The 22,943-nt window shown below is 44.8% G+C and overlaps 1 protein-coding gene across 10 annotated transcripts in view; it reads right to left on the bottom strand.

Moving 5' to 3' along the window:
* Positions 1–22,943, bottom strand: part of DCTN1 (dynactin subunit 1) — a 131,157-nt gene that overhangs the window by 74,840 nt on the left and 33,374 nt on the right. For all 10 annotated transcript variants that reach the window (XM_054030299.1, XM_054030300.1, XM_054030295.1 and 7 more), the window contains exons 2-3: positions 13,740–13,988; positions 113–191 (exon numbers count right to left, since the gene is read on the bottom strand). In XM_054030299.1, coding sequence (XP_053886274.1) covers positions 113–191; positions 13,740–13,967 — 307 coding nt within the window. In that variant the 5' untranslated portion in view covers positions 13,968–13,988. The remainder of the gene's footprint in view (positions 1–112; positions 192–13,739; positions 13,989–22,943) is intronic.

Below are 22,943 nucleotides of genomic sequence, written 5' to 3'. Positions count from 1 at the left end.
GATTTCCCCAAAAGCTCCAATTCCAGGCAATGCTGGATGTCTGACATATGGATTCCTCTTGGGCTGGAATGAAGGGAGATAAGGACTCGTAAGAAAGACGAGTGAACCATACCTCTTTTGGGGACCTTTGAGGCAGAAGATTCTGGGGTTTCTGGAGATGTTGTATCTGCTCCATCTTCAAAAATCTGGATCTGAATAAATGGAATAAATTCAATGTTACCAGCGAGGAGTGGCATGAACACGCAGCAGCCCCATTCTGGAGTTGGGGCTTTAACACAACAGACTTCACTTTGTGCTGATTTTTTAATCTCATTTCTTGGTGTTCCTCCCTCCCCAACTTCCTGAAAACTTATATTTAAAATGAACTAAAAACCCATTGTGGATTTGAGGACCCAGTTGCCCAGGCAGTCTAAAGCAGTTTACAGGTTGCTATCTACTTCAGTCCAAGCCAAGCTAATGACTTTTGGTCTGTCGATCAGTTTAAGTTTCTGAGCGATAAGGAGAAGCTAGGATTTGTTTTTAAAGTATATTTTATCTGAGCTGAACAGAATTGTAAAGACTCCCACACTCCTCAGTACGAAAAGCTGCTTTTCTCCAAGATGTAGCAACCTGTGAGGGCTCAGAACACCAATACAATCACCACAGAGGTCCTAGTGAAAGCTGCCACGCTCTCAGGGAGAGTCCAGCACCTGAAAGCAGACACGGTCTCAGGTTTGGGGCAATGCTATGAAATCTAAAGCACAGGTGTCCTAGGGGTCTTTTTAAACAATCTTTTTTGGCCAGGCTCTTGACTGACAAATAACGGAGGATAGGAGGTTTGTTAACAAGCAGGCACCTCTGCGGTAGCCTGCCAGTCTGTAAGTGGTTCCTATGTAGGTACGGTGCCCAGAACAGCAGATAAACAAGCAGGAAGAGGTATTTTAATGAGACGCTATGCCAGTGGCTCTCAACCTTTCCAGACAGACTACTGTACCCCTTGCAGGAGTCTGATTTGTCTTGTGTACCCCAAGTTTCACCTCACTTAAAAACTATTTGCTTACAAAATCAGGCATAAAAATACCAAAGTGTGTCAGCCCACTAGTACTGAAAAATTGCCGACTTTCTCATTTTTACCATATAATTATAAATCAATTGGAATATAAATACTGTTCTTCCATTTTCAGTGTATAGTATATAGAGCAGTATAAACAAGTCATTGTCTGTATGAAATTTGAGTTTGTACTGACTTCACTAGTGCTTTTTCTGGAGCCTGTTGTAAAACTAGGCAAATCTCTAGGTGAGTTGATGTCCCCCCCAGAAGACCCCTGCGTACCCCTGGCTGAGAGCCACTGCTCTATGCTATAGAAATAATGACAACACCATCAAAGGCAGCGAAAATACTCAGAGCAGTGTTTAAAAGAAGGTGGAAAAGGGGCTGACAGGGCACCTCTCCAATGAAAGCCACGTGCTGCTGACCTCTTTTGGTGAGTTCTGTAAAGGGGAGGCTTTTGAGCCATCTCAGCAGTGCACAAGGGAGAACTTTTCACTTGGCTTACAGGAATCCATCCTAGGAGGAGATTATATAGTCTTGATAATGGGGCTTCCCACTCCCTCATACAGCCGAGGTCACCAAAAATGAGCCTAGGAATTCTAAGCACCTCTGACTCGTCTGTCTAGTACAGGTGGGGTCAGATACACTGGGCATGGGATGACCAGCAGTGACAGATCAGTGTTTAGGACTGTTTTCCTACAGTTGTATTTTATCACCACCCTGATTTCAGGAGGAGACAAACAGGCACTGATCACTTAAAGGTCCCCTGGCACTTGCCCCAGAAGGGTCTGAGTTCCCTCACCAATAATCACATTCCGCCGTCCTAAATTCCTCCTGCGATTTTAACTGAATACACGAATTGTCATTTCTCCTTCCACGCCACTAACAAAACCAGCTTTGCAGTGGGGCTAGAATAGAACGGAGGCTGCATTTCCGTCCCAGAGGTGGGTGAAGTGCCCCCAACAGTACATGGTCTGTAAAGCACTCTGGGATCCCCGGACTGTCAGTAAGTGACATGAAGCGGAAAGTGAGGAATTAGAGCTGCGGGGGGAGTGGTTATTTTTTAGTTTAGAAAAGCACAGTAACGTACAGGACATGGTGCTGAGACATAGCTAGGATTGCTCTGCCTACAGCCATCAGCCCTCTCCATGGCATGGGAATCAGCACTACTGTACCTGGTGACAAACTCTAAGGTCTCCACCTGTTCTAGGAAGACTCTGATGCTTAAAATCCCTGACCCAGTGAACGGAAATCCCAAGTATTTTAAAGCTGCCAAAACATGCGCAGGAAACACATCCGTGTTGACACAGTTGCTCGCAGTACTGTTCCAGGCCTTTGGTGAGCAGTACAGGGAAACGGATGGGAAAGGCACGGTCAGAAACAAAGAGCAGGGAAACAACAGTGGCTCTCCCTACACCATTTCCATGCTTGAGTCCGGTACCTACAGTCTCCTGCGGCAGCTTACCAGGATGCCAGATCTAACCCCCTCAATGTCCATTTACAAAACAAGTCAGCCTCTCCTCCTCCTGCTGTATCAAACCCAAATTCCCTCCATTAACTTCCATTCAGTACTGGCTAGGAGGCACTCAGTTCCAATCCAGCCCGGCTGCTCACTACAGCTGCCTGGAAATCCTCCAGCAGAACAGGTCTGCATCAGGGATGGCAGATTCACCTAAACAGAAACGTCGCAAAGACGGTATGATTTTGACGAAGCTCCAACAGAATCCAGACAGGTATCCAGACAGCCAAGTCTCCTGCCAGCTCGTCCGCCTAGCAACTCGGCATCCCATCTGGCATGCTGCCAGGCACCCTGTACGTCCAGCCTCCTGCCTGGTGGGCTAATGGGGACCCAAGACCCCAGGAGTTTGGAAGCTGGTGTTTCCAGCTCCCTTTCAGCCCGCCAGGCAGAATTGTTTGGAAGGAAGGAAGAGAAGGAATCCACCTAACGAAGAGCAGGAAGCACCTCTTCGCAGGCAGGCTGGCTAACCTAGTAAGGAGGGTTTTAAACTAGGTTCGCCGAGGGATGGTGACCTAAGCCCGGAGGTAAGTGGGATACCGGGAGGAAACACAAGGAAGAGGGAGTAACAGGGGAGGCCTCGTGATTCATACTGAGAAAGCAGGGCAATCGGCTAGTTATCTTAGGTGCCTATACATGAACGCAAGAAGCCTGGGAAACAAGCAGAGAGAACTGGAAGTCCTGGCACAGTCAAGGAACTATGATGTGATTGGAACAGAGACTTGGTGGGGTAACTCACATGACTGGAACACTGTCATGGATGGGTATAAACTGTTCAGGAAGGACAGGCCGGGAAGAAAAGGTGGGGGAGTTGCACTGTATGTAAGAGAGCAGTATGATTGCTCAGAGCTCCCGTATGAAACTGGAGAAAAGCCTGTTGAGAGTCTTTGGGTTAAGTTTAGAGGCAAGAACAACAAGGGTGATGTGGTGGGAGTCTGCTATAGACCACCAGACCAGGAGGATGAGGTGGACGAGGCTTTCTTCCGGCAACTAACAGAAGTTTCCAGATCACAGGTCCTGGTTCTCATGGGGGACTTCATCACCCTGACATTTGCTGGGAGAGCAATACAGCAGTGAACAGACAATCCAGGAAGTTTTTGGACAGTGTTGGGGACAACTTCCTGTTGCAAGTGCTGGAGGAACCAACTAGGGTCCGTGCTCCTCTTGACCTGCTGCTCACAAACAGGGAAGAATTGGTAGGGGAATTAGAAATGAGTGGCAACCTGGGCAGCAGTGACCATGGATTGGTCGCGTTCAGGATCCTGACAAAAGGAAGAAAGGAGAGCAGCAGAATACGGACCCTGGACTTCAGAAAAGCAGACTTTGACTCCCTAGGGAACTGATGGGCAGGATCCCCTGGGAGGCTAATATGAGGGGGAAAGGAGTCTAGGAGAGCTGGCTGTATTTTAGAGAAGTCTTATTGAGGGTGCAGGAACAAACCATCCCAATGTACAGAAAGAACAGCAAATATGACAGGCGACCAGCTTGGTTTAACAGCGAAATCTTCAGTGAGCGTAAACACGAAAAGGAAGCTTACAAGAAGTGGAAATTTGGACAGATGGCATGGAAGGAGTACAAAAATATTGCTGGAGCATGCAGGGGTGTAATCAGGAAGGGTAATCACAGCATAATCACACTTGGAGTTGCAGCTAGCAAGGGATGTGAAGGATAGCGAGAAGGGTTTCTACAGGTAGATTAGCAACAAGAAGGTGGTAAGGGAAAGTGTGGGACCCTTACTGAATGGGGGAGGCAACCTACTGACAGAGGATGTGGAAAAAGCTGAAGTACTCAATGCTTTTTTTGTCTCGGTCTGCACAGACAGTCAGCTCCCAGACTGCTGCACTGGGCAGCACAGTATGGGGAGGAGGCGACCAGCCCTCTGTGGTGAAAGAACAGCTTAAAGACTTTTTAGAAAAGCTGAACATGCACAAGTCCACGGGGCCGGATCTAATGCATCTGAGGGAGTTGGCTGATGTGATTGCAGAGCCATTGGCCATTATCTTTGAAAACTTGTGATGATCAGGGGAGGTCCCAGACAATTGGAAAAAGGCAAATATAGTGCTCATCTTTCAAAAAGGGAAGAAGGAGAATCCAGGGAACTACAGACTAGTCAGTCTGACCTCAGTCTCTGGAAAAATCACGGAGCAGGGAGCCCAGAAATTCCTGGTCACCTCATTCGTGCAGAGGGACAAACCCCTGCCATCCAGGTGGAAGCTGCAGCATGCTGCTTTATCATAGGGCAATCACCACTGCTCCAGCCTCCATTATTAGTTTTTTTAATATACCTACTTCCCTCTGGACAAGTAAAGGCATCGTTAGTGTGCACAAGCCATAGGAGAGACTTTATAACAGCTTGCCGTGGCGCTGGGGATCAGCAGAGCAGCCTTGAGCTGAGGCCCGATACGGGCTCACTCTCTCTGTGTGTATCTACGCTACAAGCACCACAGAGGCACAGCTACAGCCGTGGTGCTGGAGCGCAGACACCTGCTATAGTGACGGGCTTTCATTCCTATAGTAAACCCACTCGCTTGAGAGGCCGTAGCTTGGTCAATAGTAGAATTCTTCCATTGGCTGAATGGTGTCTACACCATTAGACGGATTGAACTAGGTCTCTCCGGAGTGTGACTATTTCACACCCCTGAGCTACATAGCTAAATTGACCTACGTTAAAGGTGCAGGCAAGGCCTCTGGAAGAGGTTAGCACTTTCTCACAGCTTACCATAGAGTTTGTTTTTCCTAAAGGGATTTATCAGCTCCAAGACACTTATTCTGCCTGGTATATTTAAGATCTCTGAGACTTTGTTTTTATGAACAGTCTGTTTTTGAAGCTAATGCTCCACAAACAAGTTAGAAGACTACTGCTGTGTTTTATGGATGCAGTTTCTATTTGCACTCATTTGCAATGGGGTAGGGTTTGGTTGGTTTGTTTTTTGGAAGGAGAGTGGGGAAAGTTTCTTTGGGCCTTGTATATTCCAATAAATAGTTTTTATGGGTTTAACAGGACTGTGGTTACATCAATTTGATTAAAAATCTGTTTTATTAGCAAAAAAAAAAAAATCACAAAGTTAGAACGCTGCTCAGGAGAGCCTCGTTTATTGTTAACATCCCACGGTCCCACATTGCACGTAACCACAGAGTAGCGATGTGGCAGTGGCTTTTGAGGGTGACCTAGAGACGAAGCATGGGGGTGAAGCACTAGTTTCATTTATAGCCGAGAACATGAGCAGGACATGAATTCTGTTGCAAGCGCCTCTAAAAGAACCTTGTCATTTTCTGATTTATTTTTTTTAAACTGATCCTTCAAAAATTAACATTGGTGTTTTAGTGGTTGCTTTTGGTTTAAACTGAAAACTGGAACCCTAATGATAGGTGTGAGCCCTTGCTTATGCACTCTAAGTGGTGCACAGAACAAGTAATAGAGAAAGCAGCACACACAGCACAACACCACTCCTAGCCCCACAATTTGCTTGCATCTTCTCTTCTCATGACAAGAGACCTAACCTGCAGCAAACTCCCGTTCCAGCTGACAACATTGCTATAGCAACCGAGCGGTGCTCCCTAGCAGCATCAGAAAAAATTTCATTAAAGAAAACAGGGAACAAGACGTTCAGCCACCCAGACTCTCAGATAGCCCCAGTTTGTGCCAACCCCCAACCTCCCCCAAAAGCAAGACAAACACAAAACGATCAATGTTCTTAACCATCTAACTGCTGGATGAGGAAAGAACTGAACAGCAGTGGGCACCTCTCTCTCCAAAGCTGCTTCTAGTCGTTATTACAGATTGATTCTCCTCCTCTGCTCTCTTTCTGAGCTCTCAGGCTGGAGCCAGTCATGCGCCACAGAAAGGAGCATTATAAAAAAGAAGTGAATACACACTCTTACAGGACCAGGCTCTAAGAACAGCCCAAGACGTTATGAAGCAGCATGCTCCTTTCATACGGAGCAGACATTTTAAACCGCTCATGGATTTGGAGTCCACCCTCCCCAGCTCACAGCTGCCATGCTGCATTTGCTGCTCTAAAAGGATCCAAGTCCTTGCGGCTGCTTCAGAATTCCGCTTGTAGCGGCAACTGTGCTCCCAGGCAAAGTCAAACCTGCCTCACAATTTAAAGCCAAGTTTTAAATCTGGGGAAAGAGCGGTTACTCGCCAGCCTCTGCACGCTAGTGGGATGTGTCCCTGCCCCGTATAGCTCACAGGTGTGCCCAGGCAGAAGCAATGCACTGCAGGTACTGAAGAGTAACTCCTTTAAACAGGACAGCTGGTGCACCTTGCCCGAAGAGGAGGAGAGACTGAAAGAGTGTGCAACAAATAATCCAAGAGAAAGATATGGAGACAAAAGCACAGGCACAGATAGCTATCTGCTGTTCGGAATAAGTCCCTTCCACTTCCAGGAAGAACATTTTAAGAGACACTTTCCTGGAACGTAGCAGAATTTGTCAAACTCCCACAAAACAGGCCAGGCCAGTAATGGTCTCTGGGATCCAAATAATTAGATGGAACAACTGCAGAGCGGGATGAAGGACAAGAGGCTTTCTGACACAAGAGAACTGGTGACACCAGTAAATGATACAGAGACTCCCATGCAACGTCTCAAGGAAGAGTGTATCAATACTGACTGCACGAGACAGGGCCATCAGACTCTAACCAACAGCTTGGCATAACTTAGCCCTTTGCTCCAGTCTAAGAGGAATGCACTGGTGATCGAGTTTGCATCCATTTCTGCTCTGGATTCAACACACTTTGCATTGTTGGTTGGTGTGAAAAGATCTACCAATGGACTGTCACATTTCTTGAATACCTCTACTAACATCTGCTTAAGCAATCACTCATCCTGGTCCTGTAGCCTGAAACTTTTCTTGTAAGCTAGCACATTTTCTTTCCCAGATGAGTGGGCTAAGGGACACACCTGATAGACCAGGTACCAGTCCAGAGGGCCAGCAAAATGGCTGGGAGTGAGCACCTCCTTGCTTGATGATATTGAACATTGCTGTGACGCTGTCTGTCAGTACTGGACCAACAACCCTTTTAATCATTGTCAGAAAGGACTTCAGAACCCACCTGACGGCTCCTCCTTCCAGACCATTTACTTGCAGCTTGGCTTCCCATGTATTCCATCAAAAACATCCCATCACATTTTGGACATGGGTCAGCCCAATCAGGGGCATCTGCTGAGACTCACATGGCTGGGGATGGAGGACAGAAATGAGCTCTCACTCAGCATACCGCCCTTAGCTACCACAGGGCCACAAATTTAAAGTGAGGAATAACTACTGTTAATTTTTCCCTGGAGGACACTTGGAGGCAAGGAGTCAGACAACTGTTGGATTGGTTAGCCATCTCTAACCCAACCATTCTGTCAGGGTGGGACTAAAAAGATTTTGCGTTGCTTGGATGCAGTGAGCTGGCCATTCCATTGGAAAACTGCACAAAGGGACCATTAAAGGTGAATGGATTAAAACTGTGTTTGCACATCGCCTCGTACAACAGGGTCCTGGTCCACGACTCGGGCTCCCAGGCACTACCGTAACACTAATACTAATTTAAAATTAAAAGTTAAAAAGCTTTAAATCCAAGTTACTAACAATACATGTTTAAAGTGACACTACACCCCATGTTCTTCATAGAGATATTATTATGATATGATTATGGCATAACTATCATGTATTTTATGCAAGATAGGGCATGTACTATGTCATTGAAAAGGTTATGATTCACTGAATATGATTATCTTATTTGTATGCGTGTATCATTTTGGTATCTGAAGTTAGGAATATTGTCTATGTATCTGTTACAAATGTGTTTACACCTGGGGAACTCCCACTAGGCAGAATGCAATCAGTCTAGACGGCTGGCTGGGAAGGGCCATTAGGGAAAACAATAGGTCTTAGAAGATGCCAATCTCCCATTGAGGACGCCACAAACAGCCTCCATGTCATGGCTACTGTGTCGCTACAGGGACATGTGACCAAGTCACCCGGTACTGGACTCCATCTTGGAATACCAGTGTCTTTCCACTGAAAGGCGTGGGAAGTAAAGTTGGAGACAAAGGGTTTCCGCCATATACAAAAGCTATTTAAGGAAGGGGAGTGACGACATCTAGTTTCTTCACTGACTCCCCGCCAAAGAAACTGCTGGAAACACCTGAGGAACAAAGGCTGGACTAGGGGAGAAGGGCTGAATTCAGGCTAGAGGGGTTTCTAGCCTGTGAAAGGAATACCTGGAGTTTTAAGCTGCAAGCAAGTGCAGCTTGCTCTCAAGAAACTCTGTAAACTGCCTAAAACAACATTTAGGGTGAGAATTTGCTAGTCATATCCAATCTCTTTAGTATATTAAGCTTAGCAAATAATTACCTAGCAAATAAACATTTTTGTTTATTTGCTAGGTAATCTGCTTTGTTCTGTTTGCTATCCCTTATAATCACATAAAGTCTCTGTTTTGTAGTTAATAAACTTGCTTTTGTTTTGTCTAAAACCAGTGAGTGGAAATCATAACTGGGGGCCGAAAGCTGTTGCATATCTTCCTCCACATTGAGGGAGGGGGCGAATTTCACAAGCTTATGCTGTACCGTTCTCTGTGCAGCACAAGACGGTATCATTTGGGGTTTACACTCCAGAGGGGGGCGGGGGGCGTGCCTTAGCAACTGGGAGGTGCCTTAGCTGAGCCTTCCCATGCAGAGCTAATCTCAGCATCTGTGTGAAGCTGGGTGTGTCCCTACCTGTATGTGTGCTGGAGGCGCCTTGCGGGCCTGTCACAGCAGGGAGCCCAGGCTGGTGGGTCAGGCGGGCTCAGTGGTACCCCAGTTCCAGGTAGCACCCCGGGGGAACCCGTCACATAGAGTTAATTCCTCATTCAAGTTTAAAATGATGTAATTTCCTGCTTCACTTGAAGGTACCTGCCCAGCCTCCACTCCCAAGTTTTCCTTGCTACAGTCATTTAGGGTATGCCCACACTGCAAAGAAAAACCTGTGGCACCAAGTTTCAGAGCCCAGGTTGATTGACTCAGGCTCACGGGGCTCGGGCTGCAGAGCTACATCCCGGGCTCCGAGACCCACCCCCTCATCGAGTTTCAGAGCCCAGGCTCCAGCTCAAACATCTACACTGCTATCTTCAGCCCCTGCAGCCTGAGCCAACTGACCTGGGCTCAGCGACTCGGAACCACAGTCCTTTATTGCAGTGTAGACATACCGACACTCTTGGGAGTGTTACAACCACCGCACTGTGGTTTTGGTGGTTGTAACACCATTCTCTGCTTCATGAAAAACACCGGCTTGGCCTAGCGACCTTCCCAACAGTACTATCACCTAGACCAGGAGTCGTCAATCTTTCAGAAATGGTGTGCCGAGTCTTCATTTATTCACTCTAATTTAAGGTTTCGCATGCCAGTAATACATTTTAACATTTTTAGAAGGTCTCTTTCTATAAGTTTATAATATATAACTAACCTATTGTTGTATGTAAAGTAAACAAGGTTTTTAAAATGTGTAAGACGCTTTATTTAAAATTAAATTAAAATGCAGAGCCCCCCGGACCGGTGGCCAGGACCCAGGCAGTGTGAGTGCCACTGAAAATCAGCTCACGTGCCACCTACGGCACGCGTGCCATAGGTTGCCTACTCCTGACCTAGACGCTATTCCCCATTTTGTAACTGTGCATTTGATTTTTTCTTCTTAAGGGCAGTATTTTGCCCTATCTTTATTGATTTCATCTTGTTGATTTCAGACCAATACTCCATTTTGACAAGGTCGTTTTGAACTCTAATCCTCTCCTACAAAGAGCTCACAACACCTCTCAGCTTGGTCTCAGCTGCAAATTTTATAAGCATACTCTCCACTCTATTATCCAAATCATTAATGAAAACATTGAATAGTACCAGACCCAGGCCTGATCCCTGCAAGACCCCACTAGATGAGATCTCCCCATTTGACAGTGAACCATTGATAACTACTCTGAGTATGGTCTTTCTGTGACCCTAGCAGCCTCCCAATGGAAGAGGGCAAAGGGCTCACTGCCGAGCGTTCTAGATGTCCTAACCAGTTCAGCGTACCCCACCGCATGAATATCATAACCTGCATCTAAAAGGCCTCAAGTAGGATATCAATAGAAAGCTAATAACATACTCATCATTAACATTATTGTGGGGTATATGTATGGAGGACAAATGCAAAATTACAAACATGTTGGGAATTATGTTCTTAAAGTGTGTCTGCCAGGCAGGGTTCAAGTTACCCCTCCCTAGACAAAGGAATATGGTTCTGCCACCTTGAAGGTACTTCCAAAGTACATTAAGAAATTATGGGAATGCATTTACATAGAAGGTAAACAGAACCATCAAGCTAACAAGGGAAGAAGATAACTACTCAGCATCACAGCAGTGCCAGGAGATTGGCGGAACAGATCAATCTGCATTTTAGCAAACACCAGCAGTGGAAGAAAGCAGCATGAAACTTCCCTCACCACAGACTCCATGTCATCTTTCTCACGGCTTGAATGAACTTTACTTTGGGGGGTAACCATCAGAAGAATCTATTTCAAAGGTTCACTGGACCATACAAGGGGCAAAGACCCCAAATTATCTTTCACCTAAAACAACAATGGAATGGAGCACTTTGGACTTTAGGGGGCATCCTGGCCAAGGGGGTGGTCAGCCATCTTGCTGGAAGGTAGTGTGGTGAGAATCTGACCTTGAACCAAAACTGTAGTATTGTTAAGTCTTAGTCTCTAGAAAGAGTTTTTCACTTTTATTCGCTTGTAGCCATTTCTCACTGCCCTTTATACTTGAACTCGCTCACAATTCTCTCGCCTTTTGTTAATAAACTTGTTTTAATTTAATATAAACAACCCAGTGCTGTCTTTTAATTGAGGTGATAGCCTGACTCCAGTTGATGCAAAAAGCTGGGCACTTTGTCTCTTCAGTGGAGCACATGAACCTTATGGCTTTGAATGGCCCAGGAAAGGGCTGGACGTTGCAGAGCACACGGTTTGGGGGAAATGACAGGGGGCACTGGGGCATCTTCCAGGTGTAACCAAAGCTGCTAGAAGCCAGAATGAGGCTCTGGTGCAACAAGCAGGCTGCTCCAGTCAGAGCTGCTGGCCGAGGGTGGTTTATCACACAGATACTCAGTGCACAGTGCACGCCTGTACGCTGGCAGGGAGCAGCCAAACAAGGGAGCTACAGCAGCAAAGCACTTTAAGGCAGAGTTACAGGGCAAGTCTCTATCACACCCCAGAATGTGACCTCCACCTTCGAGTCATTCCATCTAGACCGCATTTCCCTAGCTTGCTTATGAGAATGTGTCAAAAGCCTCACTGAAATCAAGATACATCACCATCTATTGCTTCGCTCACCCCAATCTACTAGGCCAGTAACACTGTCACAGAAGGAAATTAGGTTGGTTTGGCAGGATCTGTTCTTGACAAATCCATGCTGGCTCTTCCTTATCTCCCTATTATCCTCTAGGTGCTTACAAATAGATTGTTTAATCATTTGTTCCAGTATCTTTCCAGGTATCTAAGTTAGGGTGACTGGTCTATAATTGCTCAGGTCCTTTGTTCTCCCTTTTGAAGGCAGGTACTATGTCTGCCCTTCTCCAGTTTTCTGGGGCCCCACCTGTCCTCCAGGAGTTCCCAAAGATAACTGCTAGTGGTTCTGAGATTGCTTCAGCTAGTACTCTAAGATAAATTTCATCAGGCCTTCCCAACTTGAAAACATCTAACTTATCTAAATATTCTTTAACCTGTTCTTTTCTTTTTTTGGTTTGCATTCCTTCTCCGTGGTTGTTAATATTATTTGTGTTGAATATCTGGTCACCATTAACCTTTTTAGTGAAGACAAACAAAATGGGCATTAAACCCTTCCGCTTTCTTGATGTCATCAGTTATTGGCTCATCTTCCCTGCTAAGTAGAGGACATACATTTGCTTTTGTCTGTCTCTTACTTCTATTGTATTTAAAGATCATCTTCTTATTGCATTTTTTGTCCCTTGCTAGGTGTATCTCATTTTGTGTGTTACATGCTTGTGCTATTCTTGCTATCAACAATCAGCCCATGTTTCCACTTTTAGTAGTATTCTTTTTTGATTTTCAGATCATTGAAGAGCTCCTGATGGAACCACGTTGGCCTCTTACTATTCTTCCTATCTTTCCTTCACATCAGAATAGATTGCAGTTGTGTTTTTAATAACATCTTCTTGAGAAACTGCCAGGTCTCCTGAACTCCTTTTTCCCTTAGACCTTTTTCCCCACAGGACCTTAACTACCAGTTCTCTGAGTTTGTTAAAATCTGCTTTTTTGATGTCCACTGTCCTTATTCTGCTGCTTTCACTTCTTCCTTTCCAATGAAACACGAAATCTATCATTTTAGGATCACTTTCACCCAAAATTGCCTTCCAGCTGGAGATTCGCGATCATTTCCTCCCTGTGGGTAAGAACCAAGTCTAAAATGGCTGTCCTCTTGGTTACATCCTCCACTGTCTGGAACAAAAAGTTGTCCCTGATACATTTCAAGAACTTATTGGATATGTTGTGTTTTGCCATATTACTTTTCCAACAGATGATTGGGTAGTTAAAATCCCTCATTCCTATCAGGTCTTGTCTTTTGGATATTTCTGTTATTTGTTCTAGGAATGCCTCATTCATCTTCTTTTCCTGACTTGGTGGTCAATAGTAGACCTCTACCATGACATCACCCCTATTTTTTACCCCCTTTATCTTTACCCACAGACTCTCAACTGCTCTGCCTGCCATGTCCGTCTGGATCTCAGAACAAGTGTATATATTCTCGGTGTATAACACCTGCTCCCTTTTTACCCTGAACAAGCTGTACCCCTCTATACCAATATTTCAGTATAAGACTTAACTGCCATCACAGACTGACTGGGTGGGGTAAGTCATACGTTAGTTTGTGGACTAATACTTCTAGTTCTTCCTGTTTACTCCCCATACTCCTTGAATTTGAACAAATTCCCCCATGGATTCCCTCTTATTTCTCCTTTGACCCTATTGCAATTTTCCATGTCCCCCACAACATCTAGCCCTTTGTTAAGGTCCCCTCTATCTAGTCTATACTTACCTGTGGGCTTCTGTCACCTATCCCCTTTGAACCTAGTTTAAAGTCCCCCTCATTAGGCTGACGACGCAGGAGCAGCAGCCTGGCACGCACAGACCAGACCACGCTGCCAGGAGGAAGAACATACCTGTGACTGTCGCACAAAGATGCCATGATTCTCTTCACAGGTGAAATATTTCCTGCCCTGCACAGTGCCATCGTTCTTGCCCTTCGCGTCATCCAAGATGACTCCAACCCACTTTCCTGTGGCAAACAACGTGGCTCCAACATATGCCACTGTCCCACGGTGTCCCTTTCCGATGACTTCCACTCGGGAGCCCACTTTCAAGGGCTTGCCACTAGCTTCCACACTCATCCTGGTTCCGGCACTTGACGCCTAGAGGAACAGCAGGAAAATAAAAATGTCAGCAAGTGAACATATGAAGTTACTATCAACTGTATTTCTCTCACTATTTAGGAGACTGAAATCTCATTCTCAGTTCAGCTGAAAACAACCACCACGTTTGATGTGACCTACGTGAGGACAGCATGTGTCTTCCATTTTAGGATTTTGCCCGGAGTCAGATGAGGTGGAGGAAAAGGTTTTGAGCAAAGTAGGCCAGTCATCATAAGAGTCATTTCTACAATTTGTTATTTTCAGAAGCAAACATAATATATGCCCTCACACCTTGGGGCTGTCACAAGCATTAAAATCACGCACACCAGCAAAGCCTCTGAAATATTAATTACTGCTCCTATTAGTTTTTAATACACACCTGAAGCACATATACAGTATATATTTTTGGAAGATCCATTCAGTGGCTTTGGGAAAGACCAATATGAAGCAGTAGCCCTTTAGCAAGTCACCATATACATCTGACACTGTGACAGACGGTCACAGATCATCTTCCAGTGCGGGAGGCACAGGATCACGGTCTCAGAAGAGACAATTTTATCGCCCTGCCCCTAGCCTCTAGCATTAGAGGCCCCTATAACCAGGGCTGTTGGGTTTGTGAACCCTCCTCTTCCACAGCATCATGCTTTCCTACCTCTCCTCAAAGAGACATGGCTGGTCCATGTCTGATATTTGATAACTAGCAGCCTATCTGTGTGGATTTAGGAGACAACCTCTGGGCCAGGAGCACCCATTCACAGCTTTACTAGAGCTCCAAATCAGGCACTAAGCAGTTAATCAGAAAATACAGACATTAAACGCTCATTATGTTTTCAAGACATTCAGTATCCTCCTAATTACCCATCCACGCTTGTTAAAGTCTAATGTGCACTACTGCGTTTTTAAGTTGTCATCATCTCAAACCTATATCTATCTGCCTAGGTACAACAAAATGCATTCCAAGATTCACTTCTGCTGCAGAGAATAAGGCCATGGGTATAAGCAATTCCATAAATGAAGTGTTTTACACACTCAGAATCTTACTAGAAATACACACGTGTTAATGTAACTGTGAAGCACATGCCTCCATTTTCAATTTACTTTTCCAGGGGCTGTGGGCCCCCTCCGTTCTACTGTTGGGCGAGATGTCACTCACTGAAAAGCAGAGTTCCATCTCTATTAATACCACCTGCCTAGACAATAATGTTGCTGTCACATTTCAGTGGCCTCTCCAGGCACTCATACTGTGTCCAGGACAAAAAAAGAGTCTAAAGCTTTACACAGTTAACTGCTATCAGAAAGACTCCATAATATAAATGCTTACACACCACTTCAAGGCATCCTTAGCATACAGGGTTCTGAAGAAAAATGTTCGTAAACAAGAAAGAAACTGACGTGGGAAGAAAGGGAACGGCTCAAACAGAAAATGCCTCAGCCTCATCCGTATTCCAGTAGCTCTGGTAACCTGCAAGGTATTATTCTATTTGACTGAAGAAGCAAATACTATTTAACAGCCAAGTCCACAGGAAGTTGCATCCATCTTCTAGTGTAAAGAAATAGACTTGCAGCTCAGCCAATGGCTAGCCTGAGTTTCGGGGGCTCCTTATGCAAACGACACGATATTTATACTTCCATTCGTTATTCTAGAGATGTGACATTCTGTTACAGAAACAGCAAACCCCAGGTTAGCTCCAGCTTGGCCTAGCGACCGGAGTTTTCTTCTAGATCATGAAGCTGTACAGACAGTATTAACCACCATGCTTGATTTGTAAACATTATACCATGGCCCTGATCTGATGAAACAGACAGATTCCTAAACCCAATTCAGAGTCATTCATCGGGCCAATGGGCCAGGCCAGGGGTGGGCAAACTACAGCCCGCAGGCCAGATCCAGCCCGCAAGCCATTTTAAGCCAGCCCACGAGCTCCCGCTGGGGAGTGGGGTCTGGGGCTTGCCCCGCTCCGGGGCTCCAGCCAGGTCAGGGGGCGCACCACGAGGCTCCTGGAAGCAGCCGCGTGACCCCGCTTCAAGGGTCAGGGGCCACGCCATGCGTAGGAACCGGAGAAGGGACATGCCACTGCTTCCGGGAGCTGCTTGAGGTAAGCGCCACTGGGAGTCTGCATTCCTGAGCCTCAACCCACGCCCCAACCCCCTGCCCCAGACCTGATCCCCCTCCCGCTCTCCAAATCCCTCGATCCCAGCCCGGAGCACCCTCCTGCACCCCAAACTCCTCATCCCCAGCCCCACCCCAGAGCCTGCACCCCCAACCAAAGTCCTCACCCTCACCCCAATTCTGTGAGCATTCATGGCCCACCATACAATTTCTATTTCCTGATGTGGCCCTAAGGCCAAAAAGTTTGCCCACCCCGGGCCAGGCTGTCAGGGCCAGAGCCTTCAAGAGTTTTCTTGGCTAAAATCTGTTAAATAGAATTGATGACCTGAAATGACCTTAATTTCTCCAGATTGGGGACCTCACAGCTCATGTGACCACCTCATGAGAGACATAAGTTCTCTTACAAGTTGAGCTTTCATTTTACAAATGAGCTTTCAGTTGGAACTCCCCTCCCTGATACACAGAAATCCATAAACAAAGGGTGCCCCAACCCTCAATAGGAGCGCGGACATCAATTGTGTAGGTCAGCCTGTTACAAACCATTTCTGTTAGCTATACAGACAGGAGGACGATCCCTGCTGGAAAGGGTAGAGAACGGAAGCTAAAATCAAGATGAATGAACGGAATTCTAGAGCACTTGTCACATCAGCTCCAGCGATATGTTGGGAGAAGGGCTGAAGAGATTTTTGCTTCGCGGTTTCATTAGTAAGCGTGCCTCTGAAGGAAGGACTAGGATTTGTGGGCCTCCTGGATAAAAGCATGTTCTCAGGAGGGCATTCCAAACACAAGGACAGAGGGAAGATGTGGAGATAAGTGCATGAGGAGGACATGAACAAGACAGGAGTACTTGTGGCACCTAAGAGACTAACAAATTTATTAGAGCATAAGCTTTCGTGGACTACAGCCCACTTCTTCGGATGCATATAGAGTGGAATAAATATTGAGGAGATATATATACACACATACAGAGAGCATAAACAGGTGGGAGTTGTCTTACCAACTCTGAGAGGCCAATTAAGTAACTAACACGGCTGCTACTCTGAAACATGAACAAGACAATTATCCAACTTAGCAAGAGTGAAGGGAACAGCCAAGTTGGACACCACCAAAGAATCAAGGAGATGAAAGCCAGTGAAGGAATATGAAGAAAGGCCAGATGTGGCTGGAATAATGGCAAGGTATATTACGCCTGCATTGTTCTGGATGCATTCAAGTGGGACAAGGTGAGAATCATGGAGGCAAGAGAGCAGGAAGTTATGGTACTCAAGGTAGTTTAAAAGGTGACCTGCAAAGGTTTTTAAATTCTCTTTCCCTAAAACTATTTTATTATGTATAAAGATTACCTGAATAGTTGATGTTAAAACAAGTGTTTTTACTTCCTTTTACGTTAGCAAGATCATGAATGTCAAGTCTGGGTTTGCTGGAGGAATTTGTGAGTATCTCAGATATTTATTGTGAGCTCCCAAAACCTTAGTTGAAAGGGTGAGAGTGTTTAATCTTGAACAGATACCCTTTCTCCAAAGCATTCATTAGGCATTGGAGTAAAGCAGGTATTAACAAAAACAAGAGTTTTAAGCCATCTGATTAAACAGCCAATCCCAGTCACTATCTATGTTTTATTAGTTCTCTGACCACCATGGACTCTTCCAGGATAGAAGAGACCTGACCTTTTAATGGGGGAAAAAAGTAGAGTCTCTTTAAAAAAAAAAAAAAAAAAAAAAAAAAAAAAATCACACAAAAGCCTTCTAGCCCTGCTTTCCACATCATAAACCGGGCAACAAAATGGCAGATGAAATTCAATGTTGATCAATGCAAAGTAATGCACATTGGAAAACATAATCCCAACTATACATATAAAACGATGGGGTCTAAATTGGATGTTACCACTCAAGAAAGATATTGGAGTCAGTGCGGATGGTTCTCTGAAAAACATCCACTCAGCGGCAGTCAAAAAAAAAGCAAACAGAATGTTGGGAATCGTTAAGAAAGGGGTAGATAATAGGACAGAAAATATCACATTGCCTCTATATAAAGCCATGGTACACCCACATCTTGAATACTGTGTGCAGATGTGGTTGCCCCATCTCAAAAAAGATATATTGGAATTGGAAAAGGTTCAGAAAAGAGCAACAAAAATGATTAGCGGTCTGGAACGGCTTCCATATGGGGAAAGATTAATAAGACAGGGACTTTGCAGCTTGGAAAAGAGACCACTAAGGGGGACCATGATAGCGGTCTATAAAATCATGACGGGTGTGGAGAAAGTAAATAAGAAAGTGTTATTTACTCCTTCTCATAACACAAGAACTAGGGGTCACCCAATGAAATTAATAGGCAACAGGTTTAAAACAAACAAAAGGAAGTATTTCTTCACACAACGCACAGTCAACCTGTGAAACGCCTTGCCGGAGGATGTTGTGAAGGCCAAGACTATAACAGAGTTCAAAAAAGAACTAGATAAGTTCATGGAGGATAGGTCCATCAGTGGCTATTAGCCAGGATGGGCAGGGATGGTGTCTCTAGCCCGTTTGCCAGAAGCTAGGAATGAGCGACGGGATGGATCACTTGATGATTACCTGTTCTGTTCATTCCCTCTGGGGCACCTGGCACTGGCCAGTGTCGGTAGACAGGATACTGGGCTAGATGGACCCAGTATGGCCGTTCTTACGTTCTTATAAAGAGGGGGTGCGTGGAGAGAAAGCACATGCCCAATTTTTTTATCCTTTGAAAATCACCTTTTCAGACCAACATGCTGCTTTAAGAATTAGCAGCAAGTTCCATGCTACACTCAACACAAGCAAACACCCTTATTGATCGGATTGGAAATTTCAGAGCATCTCAGTTCAAACCCATTTAGACATTGATTCCTGCCACAGTCACTTCCTTCCTTTTCAGTAGAAGAGGGGGCACTCAACCAAGAGAAAGAAAGGGCCTTTTCCCAATCTCCTGCTGAGATTGCAGCTAACCAACCAGATAATGCAGTAGCAAGAAATGAATTCCACAGATTTTACTGGAGAAGAACTTGTAAGATTTCATACAGGTCTGTATCTAGCTAGCTTTTTATACAGCGCTTATCACCATGTAGCCGAGTGCCTTAGCACTGCACCTAAGCAACTGGAGAAACCCAATGCCCAGATGAGAAGAGAGTTAAGAGTCTCTAGAATGTTCTGGTTTCCTGATGATTCTTGCACACAAACAAGCTACAGAAAGAATACATTTGCAGAACAGAATTATTTTCTGTAATGTTATAAAGGGAAAAACTATGGCCCTTTCTTATGTACATTACCAGACCAAAATACGTTAAAATTAACTGACTCCAGTTTAGTGTACAGAAAGGTAACTGACAAGCCAGGACATTCCTGCTATGCCTTTCAAAGGTCTTTTTCTCACCAACTGCCACAATCTTCACTGCCAAGGAAAGGAAGACTTTGCTACATATCTGGTCATCCATGTAAGGCATCTGAAGATTACTTTTAAACTGGTATAACTTTATGGAAAACAGTTTTCTGCGAACCATAAAAGAAACATCTCTCTAAAATCATCTGTGAGGGAGACAGACTCTAGATGTAGTGGACAGTAAGGGATTTATCGATACCGTCTCTCTCTGTAGTTTCGGAAGCCACTTCCATGAACGCCATCTTTTCTACAAGGTTACTATACGAACTGTCGTATTCAGATGCAGTACATTCACTAGCATAGCGGTAAACCTATTAAATCATCCAGGCCATCTCAACTGATGGACAGGTGAACTGGTTGAGCTAATCGTTCCTTTTCCATTTCTGACTTCTTGGACAGATAATTCACTGCTGAGGCATTAGGCTCATATCAAATCTTTCAACTTTTAAACTCAGAAACCCTAAAGTCCTACTGGCTTTGCTGATCATCCACCGGGAATTTTCCAAAATCAGTAAAATCCCCCAATCCTAATATGAGGTCTGTAACTTTTCTATTCCACTGTAAAACAACTATTCTTGAAATCTGATTGCTGACTTTTTTTCGTGGTCTTTTGCAAATCAGTTAAGCTTTTTGGGTGACATTTTGCTGTCTCCGAGATCACTGGGGTTGGTTTGGTGTAAGTGAGGGTTGAATTTGGCCTTCTGCATCTCAGCTACCCCCCAGTAAAGTGGGGGAAATACTTGCATACTTCACGGTGAGACTATAAAGCTAAATTAAGATTTGTAAGCACTACATCACTGCTAAGAGTTAATTAAAAGAAAAGATTATAGCACTTCAGTAATTGAAAATGGTGAATAAGGAATTGAGAAAGTGAATAAGGAAAAGTTATTTACTTATTCCCATAATATAAGAACTAGGGGCCACCAAATGAAATTAATGGGCAGCAGGTTTAAAACAAATACAAGGAAGTTCTTCTTCACGCAGTGCACAGTGAACTTGTGGAACTCACTACCTGAGGAGGTTGTGAAGGCTAGGACTATAACAGGGTTTAAAAAAGAACTGGATAAATTCATGGAGGTTAAGTCCATTAATGGCTATTAGCCAGGAGGGGTAAGGAATGGTGTCCCTAGCCTCTGTTTGTCAGAGGGTGGAGGTGGATGGCAGGAGAGAGATCAGTTGATCATTGCCTGTTAGGTTCACTCCCTCTGGGACACCTGACATTGGTCACCATCAGTGGACAGGATACTGGGCTAGATGGACCTTTGGTCTGACCCAGTATAGCCATTCTTATGTTCTTAAGTAATTGATCAATTAAAAAGGGCAAAATTCATTCCTAGCTTCACCCTCCCCCCATCTCCCTTATCTTCTTCCCTGCAATGTCCCTTCCTTTATCAAATCCACTCCCAACAAAACCCTAACCAAAACATTAAAGTGAAACTAAAATCATGGAATTACCGTGACATTTGCAGGCCACCATATTGTTCACTCTGCAGAAATGTTACATTCCTTCCCTCCATCCATTTGTCTGTCTTGTCTATTTACACTTCAAGATAGTGACTGACTTATTCTGTTTGTACAGTCCCCAGCACAATGGTGTATTGAACCTAGTCGGGGCCCCTAAATACATTAGCTACAGATATTAAATGGACTGTTTTATCTGTGTTTCCAGATACTGTACAATTTAGCAAGAATTCTATTTTTGATCAGTTCCAAATACTAGTTTTAACTAAAACATTTGATTTAGTTATTTAAACAGCTGCATCCGATGGCCTCAGTTCTGAAGGTATACTTAAGATGTACTTTCCCTCACATCTGAACTGAATGGTATTTGCTATTAAGTTTTTAATTAATAAAATGGCATCTAGGAAGAGTTTTCCCTTAATTTGCTTCATTTTTCATTCTGTATTAATACACTTGCATGAAACTAACTTGCATGAAAATAGTGCGTCAGTTTCTGAGTTTATTTCTCATTGGAAGTCAATAGTTGGTTGCTGTAATTATTAACACAGCTGTCAATTGGTGTCATAGGGGTATGTGGCACCTCAAGTGATTAATAACCCAAGACACTCACATCATTCATGCAAGTGTCATCAGTACCGAATGAGGGAAGAGAAAACATTAAATTATACCTGGTGAAAAGAGGGATAGCTCAGTGGTTTGAGCATTGGCCTGCTTAACCCAGGTTTGTGAGTTCAATCCTTGAGGGGGCCATTTAGAGTTCTGGGGCAAAAATCTGTCAGGGGATTGGTCCTGCTTTGAGCAGGGGATCGGACTAGATGACCTCCTGAGATCCCTTCCAAGCCTGATATTCTGTGATTCTAAATGAAAGGGTTTCACAGTTTATGGAGGTACCAGATGTGCCTTTATTTTATTTTTTTAAATCGATTCACACAGCAATGTTTCATTGTCAAACTAGTAAGAAAGTAGATTAGAAACTTGATGGCATGCCCATGCTGCCAGGAGTCCCCAAACATGTCAGGTTTGCAAGTTGTAGCTCAAAAAAGCCTATTTTAAATTTACAAACCTATTGTCATCAGTTTGGACACAGCAAGAACTTCTTACAATGGAAATTTCCACCCTGACCAATGCAGTGCTCTACTTTAAGTATATTCCAAAGGTTCCTTTTAAAAAGGGAACTTTACTACTGGCACAGTTTACCAAAACTGATAAGCTACAAAGAATTATGCTCCAAAATCCAGAAGCTGCGTCCCGCAGGCTAATTCCAACACTGAAGCAGCCAGCAGCCTAGCCAAACTACTACCCCACCAGAGCTTCTGAAATGCTAATAGATAGCTGAAACAAACCCCAAACCTGCTAAGCTGGAATGGCGGCAACAAGGTTTTCTGCAAAGCAAAGTTCACAAGCCTCCCACTGAATCCACCCTACAGGAGCTTCCCTACTGCAAACATCTGAAAAACTGATTTTCAGAGGCTCATTTAGCTTCTCTCTCAAGTTACCACTTACACTGGAGGATACTGCGAACAGGTCTGTGGTCAGTCCAATGGAAATACACCGCTACCTCGATATAACACTACCCGATACAACACGAATTCGGATATAACGTGGTAAAGCAGTGCTCCGGGGGGCGGGGCTGCGCTCTCTGGTGGATCAAAGCAAGTTCAATATAACGCGGTTTCACCTATAACGCGGTAAGATTTTTTGGCTCCCGAGGACGGCATTATATCGAAGTAGAGGTGTATAATTTTTCACTCAGAACAGTTAGACAAGAGAAGCTACGTGTGGTCCCAGAAGTTACAGACTAGCGCAGGGATCGGCAACCTTTGGCATGCAGCCTGCCAGGGTAAGCCCCCTGGAGGGCCGGGCCAGTTTGTTTACCTGCCACATCTGCAGGTTCAGCTGATCGCGGCTCCCACTGGCCACGGTTTGCCACTCCAGGCCAATGGGGGCTGCGGGAAGTGGCGCGGGCCGAGGGATGTGCTGGCAACAGG

The sequence above is a fragment of the Malaclemys terrapin genome, chromosome 5 (assembly GCF_027887155.1).
Source record: "Malaclemys terrapin pileata isolate rMalTer1 chromosome 5, rMalTer1.hap1, whole genome shotgun sequence".
Classification (NCBI taxonomy): domain Eukaryota; kingdom Metazoa; phylum Chordata; order Testudines; family Emydidae; genus Malaclemys; species Malaclemys terrapin.
This window is presented reverse-complemented; position numbering and strand designations above follow the sequence as displayed.